This window comes from Apostichopus japonicus, chromosome 9 (assembly GCF_037975245.1).
Source record: "Apostichopus japonicus isolate 1M-3 chromosome 9, ASM3797524v1, whole genome shotgun sequence".
NCBI lineage: Eukaryota > Metazoa > Echinodermata > Holothuroidea > Aspidochirotida > Stichopodidae > Apostichopus > Apostichopus japonicus.
Window position 1 is genome coordinate 28,046,069 of NC_092569.1, and position 12,524 is coordinate 28,058,592.

Consider the following 12,524-nt stretch of genomic DNA (forward strand, 5'->3'; position numbering starts at 1 on the left):
ATAGCTGAGCACTTTATATATTATGACAAGTTCTATTGTTGCAAACATACTATACATATTCTGCACTACTCAAACTTTTTCCATCTTTACCAAATAATAAATAACCTTAAAAGTATGTTTCTGACATCACCATAATATGTTTCGGATATCACTTTTGTGAATCCAACATATTGTAAAACAGCACTAGTTTCAACTGAATGATTCAACTGGTTGATTTTAGTGTGCTAGAATACACTTAGATACTACAACAGAATGCTTCTTAACTTTGGTGTCATTTGACCAACATGTATTGATCTTTTGATGACTTGTGACAAGTCTAAAATGATATTCTACATATTTGGGTATGAATGTTACTGGGAACATCAAATTACTTGAATTTTTCTAGATCTGACATCATTAACACTACAATTTTCCATCATTTAGTACTGAAGGAGTAATAAAAACGTTCGGTGAATTTCTTTCTGCCATAGCATGTATCGGGATGGCATCACATTTACAGTACATTAGAAAGTAATGCTGTAATTGTCTGTTATAGCTTGAATCAAGCTATTTGTCACAACCATAGAAAGCCTATTTATAGGCTAGAAGAACTACATCAAAGGGCACATGATTACCATGCATGGACTGTCATTGTGATCTGTTCCAGCTTCCAGGGTGGTACCAATTTGATATTTCCCAATATCAGTTTGAGAATTGCAAAGTTAATTACACACAATTGTAATAGGCCTAGACGAGTTTTGTAGCATACAGTACTGTACAGTAGATCATTTTTCTATCACACTGGTCTACGGCACAGTATCTCAACGCCACTTTCATAAACCAAATACAGTTCAGTGTCGTCTGCCGCTCTATATGAATGAAATCAGTGTGCATCTATGACACCCTATATGTCAGAGCAATTTAACCCTTTAAATACCATTATAGGAGGTCCCCAGGGGAAATAATTTACAAATCTTACTAAAAATCCAGTCACTTTTGGCAATAGGAACCCAGGTACTGTTGAAAAGGTATTGAAATGAGGTTTCCAAAAATGTCTTTGTTTTTTTTCAGAATTGAGCTAATTACGTATGCAAATATGCAAATGAGGTCATTCTAGGGAAACCGTACTTTTCTACCATGATTATCATCAATGCTCATTCAGTCATGTTAAACAGTTGAACATGCAGAAGATATCACCTTCTCTCTAGGACAGGGAAAGGACACGAACACATTGGACAGACTCCACTTATCTCAACATACTGAGATACACGAATAGTACAACAGATTTGTTTTCTTCTTGGTCCAGATTGAAATATGTTGTTGGCCACCAGTTGAGAACCCCTGATACTGTATATTGGATATCACACTATATATAGCGACCCATTCACCTCCGTCAGTCATATTATAAATATATTATATATACCTCCTATACTATAGGATGTCATACTAGACTTACCGTCCATCCTCCTCCGTCAGTCATATTATGCATATACAATATATCGTCTATACTATAGGATGTCATACTTGACTTACCGTCCATCCTCCTCCGTCAGTCATGTTACAGAAAACATCAAATGAATCTCCAGTCCAGTTAGTTGGTTTGATTGTGTAGATGCCATTGGTTGTATTACCAGCATTGAAGACATCCAAGCAGTCTTTTATCTAATAATAAAATAACAAGTTACTTAATAGCAAGCAAGCAATCCATGAAGTGACATATCTTATCTTATAATGGATAATATATGACCTTTGACAGCAGTACACGATCATTCAGCTTTTTCTTCATACTTTTATTGGAGTATTCAAATAGCTAACAAAAATCCTACAGAACAATATGCTGAACGAGGAAGAAACATTAACGTCACATGGAAAGGAGGTTCCTCATCCTATACGCACTCCATGCACAGACATTTTGTTTGGTGATACTTCATACAATCTAGCTGGAAGCATTGATGTCTTGATACTTTGTGTCGAATTCATTGCAAATCTCTGACGATTCTAAGCTATTACAAACAGAATGTTCTAATTGGCTCTACTGATAGTGTTGATGTTTCCAAGATTCATGGAATGTACTTTTAATGCCAATCACAACATCTAACCTTCTCTCCTACAAAGAGTGACATCGTAACCGAATAGTTTCAAGGGTATCTTTACTATTGGATGACAAAGGGGAAAAAATATACCAATTTCATTTTTTTTTCTATTTATTTACAGTATTCCAAGCTTATTTCTTTGATGTTTCTGTGAGATCTCTCGTCTACACTGAAAGTGATAATTAACAGCCAACATACAGTATTGTACAGCCAGGCAATATCATTTTTTGCTCATATCATCATCAAATTTTGAATCTTAAATCTTACTCCTCAAACACAATATTCTCTTACTTCAAAATTGTATGTAATTAAGTATATAATTCTCACCACGATAAAAGGATCATCACCAGTAGTGGTTTCCATTGGGGTGGTCTGCACTGATTCGCTGGCTATCGTTAAAACAAGAAAACCCAAAAAATATCTCGTTTTGCTGACTCTTTACATCAGGTACGATAATTGAGTGATATACAATCATGCTGAACTATCTAAGTCTGCTCAAATTCGAAGTACTTCAGACAGATCCTTTTAGAGATCAGTTCTGATAAATACATACGTCTCATGGCTTGTCTACCGTGCCAGCGTATTGACAAATTCTACCAACAATTCCAAGTATTATGGTATAATACGGTAAACTAGGGATGGTTAGGGCATAATTGTTCTCTGATAGGATAGCTTTGATTAAGCTCTCGCTGATTTTTCCATTCTTCAGCTTCAGATTTTCATGGATGGTTTGACCGTTTTCAGAAATAGAGAGACTTAATACTTGCAAAGGTCGGGAGAATCTAACTGCTCAAAACAAGGAAAAAGTTCCCTTACTTACGGCATGTGTTGAAGTAATTACCGTATATATAACCCACGAAAGTGTCTGAATTAGATACAAAACTGATGTTTATTCGATCACATGGCAAAATTGGCGGTTTCCGTTAAGGCTTCGTAGATTATAATTGGGATTGAAAAAGTTGTTACAGTTTGACTAAAGAGGACAGCAACTACAGTGTCTATAACTGCAACTACATATGTATAACACAGTACGCAACTTAAAGACCAACTTTGGAGACACATTTTTGGGGGGGATTTTCCATTAATTTGGGAGTTTACATACTACCCATAATCAACATGTGTAAAAAATAATCTTCGAAAACCTTCTATAACCCATCAAAAAACGACCACGAAAATTGATATTTTGGGTAGTCACGTGACATGAACCTCTGGAATGTCTGAAAACAGAGATTGTTCCAAAGTAGCCTCTGGTCACCGTGTGACGTCATAATGTGTATACCGCGAAAATCAAACGCTAAACCAGGCACTGTTTATACACAGATAGCGAAAAATTGTACTGTATTTGACTTCCACTTTCGAGCGTAAAAGGTAAAAGCTGTTAGCTTAAAACAAGAACATATGAAAGTAAACAACTAGTTTTAAGACAAGTTTAAGCAGAAAATTTAGTAAAATGGGTTATTTTATTAGCAAAATTTCCACTCATAGGGAGGCATAGTTTACATAGCGGACCGTCAATAGGTACGTACGGTACAATATACTGTAGAACATGCAAGCAGCTTGCCGATTCCGTAATACAATTTGATCGCAAGATACCACAAACTGAACAAAAGAATATACCTAAAAGATGCCTCATGCGTGATATGTGACGGGAAAATAGTTAACGTTACTGTCACCGAATTACCCCCCAAAACACTTAACATAATCGAACAACTACGAGAAGACAATGGCCCGAATCGACCAGGGTAGCATATACATGACTAAGCTTCAGCTGAACATAGTACTCACTCGTTTTAATATCCAAAAGTACAAACACAGATAAAGTATCCTGTCAATAAACAAAATTTAGCAGTGAATATCCAAATCCACGCTTCTCGTTCAATCCTGGGCGAAATACTACCGTGACTTTGTGTAGTTCCATAGAGTTAGGTCTAGTTGAAACAGGCCTTGACCAGTAACATCCCACAATCACAAGACAGTCACTAACGAAATAAAACGTCCGATTGCTATATATTACCGTTTTATTCCACTCCTTGGACCATGCAGATGCCGGAACAAACATAACGGACAATATAACACATGTATCACAAACTCACGATACTGGAATACGACAAATGACATGGATAAATGCGATGAAATCCTAACATGACTATTTACATACCCCGTGGGAGTTGTAACTCACTACATGTACTAACAATGCTACCCTATATGCACGGTCTACATACACGGTCTACATATGCGTGATATAATGTTACATGTAAGAACGGCCAGGGCGTGTTTACGAGGAGACTTGAAAGGGTCAATTTCACATTAGCTATAGATGTCCGCCACAGCTGTCAAAAGTATATAAGTTTCTCAGAATGAGACTTTTGCAGCATACACAGAGGCAGGGTCATGCATGTGGACTCATGGGCATGAGATACTCCGGGTGCTGACAAATCTTTCCTCGTGGATCTCACAAAATTGATCCAAAGTCTACGGCGTTTTACGTCGGTTCTTCTACTCGGAAAGCTAAAAAAGCTGATGCTTTTGTTGGCTGAGGTATAACTACAACCTCCAACAACACAGAATTCTGGCATTTCGGCGGAAAAAGGAGTACTATCGTTGATGTTTTTGGCAGCTCAAGTATAAAACTTTACACACTAAAAGTATTGTTGTGAGTGCGTTATACCAACAGTGACGTCACATGGTCACCTGATGTCTTAGGAATGTTTCAGGAATGTCTGAAATAGGTTTCCTTAAAAGCTGACCTTTCTTCCCATTTTTCACGTAGTTAACGTCCGAAATTGGTACAGTTAATTACAGCAATGTAATTGGAGTGAGTTAGGGATTATATACATGCAAAATGGTGGGATTTTATGTTCATTGAAAAGTCTCCATAGTTGGTCTTTAAGGGAACACAGGGAGTCACCGTACACACAAAAAAAAAAAAAACCAAGAGGGCAATCTACTGTCTTTGCGTGAAGTCAGGATGGTATGGTGATTACAGTGAACCAATGTCTGTGCTCACTAGTCATCCAGTGTGCAGGGGTGCGTTGTAAGAGTATGGGTCGTAACAACTATTGAAAATAAGGTTACGACAGTAGAGTCGGGCAGGGGAGGGGGGTTCAGTCAGGGCAAGTGGGGCCAGGTTTTAAGTTTTATTGCAATAAAAAATCTTTCTCAGGTTTTCCAATGCTATGAATTTGCTCTCTTTACTGCACATCCTTCATGTGCAATGTCGGAAATATGTCGTTTGTCAAGGTAACAAACACATTTCAGATCCAAAAAGTGTAACACAAATCAATAAAAGACAATGTGGCAATGGTCTCAAAGAAAGAGGCTCAGGTGAACTAGTAAGCATGACTCCTTCCTTCTATATACCAGTACAGAAATTGAACAGTTTTAACCAATTATGCAAAGTTATAAATGGAGAAATAATTTTGCATGACACATGTGACCTAGCTTAACGAGGACGTCTTCACGCATCATTAATATATGTAGTTCAAATGTGCAGGGGTCAGTTGAAAGACTATACGGGTCTTTACCACTATTGAAAATTAAGTCATAACAGTGGAGTAGGGTTAGGTCAAGTCGGTCAGTCGGGTCACGTCGGTCAGTCGGGTCATTGTCGGTCAGTCGGGTCACGTCGGTCAGTCGGGGCAGTGAGCAGCTAGCTTAAAGGATGGCTTTAAGTACAGAATTAATGTTGATATGTTGTAGACTATTTAAACATGTATATATTTCTATCAGTCAAGGTTGTAATTCTATTGCACAGTGGTAATCATCTGAGTCTGATTAATTAAAGTGGCTGGACTATGTAGTCTACTAGTAACATGCAGAGACCATTGTTAAGTCAGCTCATGCTGAAATGCAATACAAAAACGTGATAAAACACATGTACAATGTTGTGGCCTCTAATAATACGTAGTGTAACTTACAAGGAGTTAGAGTTTGTCATGGCAAAAATGGTGTTTACTAAAGACAACCAAGGATGCCATGCTGTTTTAATAAACACAATTCAGATCCAAAAAGTGTAACAAAAATCAATAAAAAACTAGTGGCAATGGTCTCAAAGAAAGAGGCTCAGGTGTACTTGTAAGCATGAATCCTTCCTTCTTCCCTTGCATATACCTAACATTTACATTTACTGTACCTTCCCTGACAGTCGAGTCAGTTGTTTCACCACTTGAAGTTTGCTTTGGGGTGGTCTCAACAGGTTTGCTTGAGTACAGATTGGTAGCTATCAGTAGGTCAAAGTAAATGTGAAAGGAAATAAAATACTGATGAAGAGCTTTAAAAGTTGTTATTGGAAAGGTTTGAAAGAGCAGGTATATATGTATATTTACCAGTACAGACATTGATTTGAATTGAATTGAATTAAATTTATTTCTACATTCCATTATTTTACATTTGAACAGATTAGGATAAAATATAGATGGTATCAAATATAGTAAACAGTAAATATAGAGTATTGAAATAATATATATGTGAGATGGAAGTAGAGGAACCACAAATAAGTGGATACTTTTCTGGTCTGGTCCCTTTGTAACAAAGAAAGTGCAAAGTACAAAACCCACCCCACCACCCCCATCCCCCGAAAAAACCAACAAAGTCAAAATCTTATGAAAAGAGACAGAAGCAGAAGAGAAGAAAAACAGGAAGTACAACTAAGATGGATTGCTATGCAATAGGTATTGTTTTAGTTTTTGCTTAAAAGTATTGAGTGTTGGAGAAATTTTAATGACATGATTAAGAGATTTCCAGAAGGGTACACCTGTGCTACGAATTTGAGCATGGTTAAGACTAGTTCTAGAGTAAGGATGGTGTAGCATATTCATCGAACGAGTGTTATAAGTGTGATAACTAGAATTGCAAGTATAAAAGTTATTGAATGCTGGTGGGAGAAGACCATGATGAAATTTGTACATAAATATCCCTAGTTGGTACTTGCACAAATCATATAAAGTTAATGTATTGGAGTCTATAAAGAGAGGAGCAGTATGCGAGATGTAATGAGTCTGGTTTATATTGCGGATAACACGTTTCTGTAACTTAAATAAACTGTTAAGTAGAGTTGGCTGTGTATTGCCCCAGACAAGAAGACTACAGTTGAGATGGGGAAGCACAAGAGCATTATACAGGGTAAAAAGTGACTTCTTAGGTAAAAAATTCTTTAGTCTATTGATCACACCATTGGATTTAGAAAGCTTCTTGCTGACCTCGGAGATGTGTTGTTTCCAAGTCAACTTTTCATCAATGGTTGTCCCTAAAAATTTAGCATGAGGTGAAGCATCAACTTGATGCCCATCCAGTATAACATTAATGTTACTAGAGTCTTGGACCTTGTTATCAAAAATCAGTAATTTTGTTTTTAGAATATTAAGAGAAAGTTTATTTGTTTTGAGCCAGTCAGAAATGTTTGAGAAACCACTAGCAGCTTCAGCAAGAGTATCACGTAAGTTCTTATTTTGTAGGAATACTGTGGTATCGTCAGCAAACAATAGGGCACACCTTTTCCATATGGCGGATCTATAGTCCAAGTTTGGCCTCAATCCAACATTCCCTTATTGAGATAGAGCGTACCCAAGCAAGTGTCACAGACGCACACACACACATACACACACGCACATACATACACACACACACGCCTTTTTTTGCTAAAGCAAGGAACCAAAAATGATAATGATAATGATAAAGTCAATAAGCATGCAGAGACAACATAACATTTGTGATTTTTGAAATATTTTGACCTTGTTTCTCCATAAATACGACATCAAGTGGACTAAATGACACTTGAACAAACTTAACCATAAAAAAAACCTTTCACAATCTTACCTTTTTTATCATATAGTCTATGAAAGCCTGTGCTACATATAATTTAAACATATAATTAAGCACTTTTTGTTAATAAGCTTGCATTATAGCTAGCTGGCATGGATGAAACTCTGGTACAGATAATATGTACAAAGATCATATCAAAATGTTAGCTTCCTGTGACCATCTCGACAACAGAAACTGGCTATAAGTCCCGAGAGATGCCAAAAGAATTAAAAACAGTGGAATGTGCGAGAGGGAGGGGGAATGCCCGACCACAATAAGATGTTTTGTTATCCTGGGAGGAGTCTATAAGGCGTGATAACCCATACCTATTGCGAAGTATGCAGGGAGGTTGCTTAGATGCACAGAGTGTTATAATTTGCAAATTTTGAAACAATATTGATGAATTTTCAAAAGCATCGTTTGTACCATACATACATGCTATCGTTGTACTGTACAGTAATTGAACAAGTTTGTGTATTATTACTATTATATCCTGCAGTGGGGGGGGGGGGCTTAATCCCCTTGCTTTTATTGGAGTATACATGGGTAAGCCACTGGCAAGGTCACGATTGTCCTCACCTCCATCGTCAGTCAAGTATATGACATTTATTCAGGTCCAAATTTCAAATTCTGCGCACATCACTCGGTTGGATTTTGCTGAAATGTAACGGAAGTTCCAGTCAAACTATTTATTTTGTTTTATCTTACCTTCTTTTGTAACATGGTCATCTGGTTTCGGTGCTGCCCCTGGGCATGGACCAGGATTGTAACGAGCTGTTGAATAATGAATCACATGAAACATTACTGGATTAGAACTCTTTGCCTCCAGAATTGATTTCAATAACATCTGCTGACAATTTCAAAGTGAAAACATCTAGGTACTTAGCAGAGATTTAATATGCAACACATGACACGTGTCTGGTGATGTCACGAAACATCCTTTGCGAAATGGACACCAGTCTATATGTAGATGTAGTGAAAGGAGAATTGAAGGCAAGACACTTGCTGTGCAAGTGCAGTGTATAAGTTATAACTACAAAGTGGCTATTCTTACAACTAGTCGTAACAATAATTCTCTTTTGCGCATGCGCAGTTGCTATAACGTGGCTACTTTTACAACTAGGAGTACTATTTTTACGACAGGAGTAACAATAATTTCCGGTTAGGGTTAAGGTTAGGATCGGATTTCGGGGTTAGAGTTAGGGTTACCCCTACTAGTACATGCGCAGTTGCTTTATTTACTTTGAATTCGTTGAATTCGCCGATGTCGTAAGAATAGTTTATAACTAATTGTTACGACTAGTCGTAAGAATAGCCACGGCCTTATAACTAACACTAAGTAACATTTCGCTAGGAAACATTTAATATTCAGTATTGCTACTGTATCTCTCAGAAAGTCAGATTATGAAAACAATTTGAAAATGTGCTTTGCTTGTGTTAATGTCTAGACTTGTTCCATACGATTATGAACCACGTTTCAACGCCGCAGAATTACAAACAAAAGTGAAAAGAATGGACTTAGCTATGACGATAAGAACCAAAACGTAGGCCATGACGAACAGCCTAGGCCTAATGAGGTATTGTTACTGCTCGTTAATAGTTACGGACTGGTGTGACTGCGGTTTGCGCAACGTTATGCCGAAACAAGAAGAGTGCATTTCTTGAAAAATTCTGGTTTCTTCTTCGGATGTGAAAACCAAAACTGTGTTTTCTTTACTCGGAAAGAATGACTGTTACAACCGAACGCCCGACAGTACGGCATTTTGTTGGGCTTCACTTCGAGTAACGTCGGGCCTACATGTAGGCTACGTACGTACGGCACATTTTTCATATGCAGTACAACGTACCTAGCCCGGCCCTACACAGTATAAGTATAGCCTTTACCGGTGTGAAGTTAGATACTTATTCCCCGTTCCTCGTTCGACATTCGCGAATGAGTAACTGCTACCGATTCAGTTACGTATTCGACAATGGTATCGACGTAATACCTCTGGCAAGACAAAAGCTTTCTTACAAGATGTTCAACATATGGTCGTGGAAAGAGGTTTATCTATGGCCCATGGGTCATATGAACTCTAATGACTATGTAGAAGGGTACCATAATGCATCTTGCCCGGTCCAAATAGTTTTTGACCAACTAAAATGACCAGTACTTCATCAGCTCTTAAATTAATGTAAAAAAATTACTTTAGGCCCTAATCAAGACTAGCACGCCTTGGACCACCTTACCAATGGGTCATATGAATTCTTAACACATTGTAGAAGGATACCATAATGCGTCTTGCCCGGTCCAAAGAGTGCTTGACCAATTAAACTGACCATTTAATCAACATTTTTTTTTAATTAAATGTAACGGGAACTGAAATCAAAACATTTGGGCCCTAATCAAATCCAGCACGCCTTGGATCGACCGCCCAACGAATGGGTCATGGGAAGTCTGAGGACCTTGTAGAAGGGTACCATAATGCGTCTTGCCCGGTCCAAAGAGTGCTTGACCAATTTAAATGACCAGTAAATCATTACTTCTTCAATGAGTGTAACGGGACCACGAAAAAGCTTTGGGCCCTAATCCATGCAGCACGCCTTGGACCACCTAACCAATGGGTAACATTAACTCTAAGGACATTGTAGAAGAGTACCATAATGCGTCTTGCCCGGTCCAAAGAGTGCTTGACCAATTTAAATGACCACTAAATCATTACTTCTTTAATGAGTGTAACGGGACCACGAAAAAGCTTTGGGCCCTAATCCATGCAGCACGCCTTGGACCACCTAACCAATGGGTAACATTAACTCTAAGGACATTGTAGAAGAGTACCATAATGCGTCTTGCCCGGTCCAAAGAGTGCTTGACCAATTAAAATGACCATTAAATCATTACATTTTTAATGCCTGAAAAGGGACCACGAAAAAGCTTTGGGCCCAATCCATGCAGCACGCCTTGGACCACCAAACCGATGGGTAACATGAACTCTAAGGACATTGTAGAAGGGTACCATAATGCATCTTGCCCGGTCCAAAGCGTGCTTGACCAATTTAAATGACCATTAAATCATTACTTTTTTAATGAGTGAAAAGGGACCACGAAAAAGCTTTGGGCCCTAATCCATGCAGCACGCCTTGGACCACCAAACCGATGGTTAACATGAACTCTAAGGACATTGTAGACGGGTACCATAATGCGTCTTGCCCGGTCCAAAGCGTGCTTGACCAATTCAAATGACCACTAAATAATTACTTCTTTATTGAGTGTAACCGGACCACGAAAAAGCCTTGGGGCCTAATCCATGCAGCACGCCTTGGACCACCAAACCGATGGTTAACATGAACTCTAGGGACATTGTAGAAGGGTACCATAATGCGTCTTGCCCGGTCCAAAGCGTGCTTGACCAATTTAAATGACCACTAAATAATTACTTCTTTATTGAGTGTAACGGGACCACAAAAAAAGCTTTGGGCCCTAATCCATGCAGCACGCCTTGGACCACCAAACCGATGGTTAACATGAACTCTAGGGACATTGTAGAAGGGTACCATAATGCGTCTTGCCCGGTCAAAAGCGTGCTTGACCAATTCAAATGACCACTAAATAATTACTCCTTTATTGAGTGTAACGGGACCACAAAAAAAGCTTTGGGCCCTAATCAATGCAGCACGCCTTGGATCACCAAACCGATGGTTAACATGAACTCTAAGGACATTGTAGACGGGTACCATAATGCGTCTTGCCCGGTCCAAAGCGTGCTTGACCAATTCAAATGACCACTAAATAATTACTTCTTTATTGAGTGTAACGGGACCACAAAAAAAGCTTTGGGCCCTAATCCATGCAGCACGCCTTGGACCACCAAACCGATGGTTAACATGAACTCTAGGGACATTGTAGAAGGGTACCATAATGCGTCTTGCCCGGTCCAAAGCGTGCTTGACCAATTCAAATGACCACTAAATAATTACTCCTTTATTGAGTGTAACGGGACCACAAAAAAAGCTTTGGGCCCTAATCAATGCAGCACGCCTTGGACCACCAAACCGATGGTTAACATGAACTCTAAGGACATTGTAGACGGGTACCATAATGCGTCTTGCCCGGTCCAAAGCGTGCTTGACCAATTCAAATGACCACTAAATAATTACTTCTTTATTGAGTGTAACGGGACCACGAAAAAGCCTTGGGCCCTAATCCATGCAGCACGCCTTGGACCACCAAACCGATGGTTAACATGAACTCTAAGGACATTGTAGAAGAGTACCATAATGCGTCTTGCCCGGTCCAAAGAGTGCTTGACCAGATAAACTGACCACTAAATCATCACTTCGTTTATGAATGTAAATGGACTTGCAAAAATCTTTAGGCCCCAGTCAAGACCAGCACGCCTTGGACCACATAACCAATGGGTCATAGAAAGTCCAAGGACATTGTAGAAGGGTACCATAATGCGTCTTGCCCGGTCCAAAGAGTGCTTGACCAATTCAAATGACCATTAAATCATTACATTTTTAATGCCTGAAAAGGGACCACGAAAAAGCTTTGGGCCCTTATCCATGCAGCACGCCTTGGACCACCAAACCGATGGGTAACATGAACTCTAAGGACATTGTAGAAGGGTACCATAATGCATCTTGCCCGGTCCAAAGCGTGCTTGACCAATT

At 38.9% G+C, this 12,524-nt stretch overlaps 3 protein-coding genes across 12 annotated transcripts in view; 1 reads left to right on the forward strand and 2 right to left on the reverse strand.

Moving 5' to 3' along the window:
- LOC139974369 (fibrinogen-like protein A) overlaps nt 1-12,524 on the reverse strand; it is a 132,133-nt gene that overhangs the window by 79,112 nt on the left and 40,497 nt on the right. For 2 of the 10 annotated variants that reach the window (XM_071981466.1, XM_071981465.1), the window contains exons 2-6: nt 8,580-8,645; nt 6,205-6,291; nt 3,858-3,897; nt 2,400-2,461; nt 1,513-1,641 (exon numbers count right to left, since the gene is read on the reverse strand). The exons of 1 other annotated variant lie outside the window; for it this stretch is intronic. In XM_071981466.1, coding sequence (XP_071837567.1) covers nt 1,513-1,641; nt 2,400-2,461; nt 3,858-3,897; nt 6,205-6,291; nt 8,580-8,600 — 339 coding nt within the window. In that variant the 5' untranslated portion in view covers nt 8,601-8,645. 7 more of the 10 variants (XM_071981462.1, XM_071981461.1, XM_071981467.1 and 4 more) reach the window with 6 other exon arrangements.
- LOC139974371 (NADH dehydrogenase [ubiquinone] iron-sulfur protein 5-like) overlaps nt 1-12,524 on the forward strand; it is a 47,762-nt gene that overhangs the window by 19,650 nt on the left and 15,588 nt on the right. The window lies entirely within an intron of this gene.
- LOC139974370 (ryncolin-2-like) overlaps nt 1-12,524 on the reverse strand; it is a 109,960-nt gene that overhangs the window by 12,228 nt on the left and 85,208 nt on the right. The gene's annotated exons all lie outside the window — the stretch shown is intronic.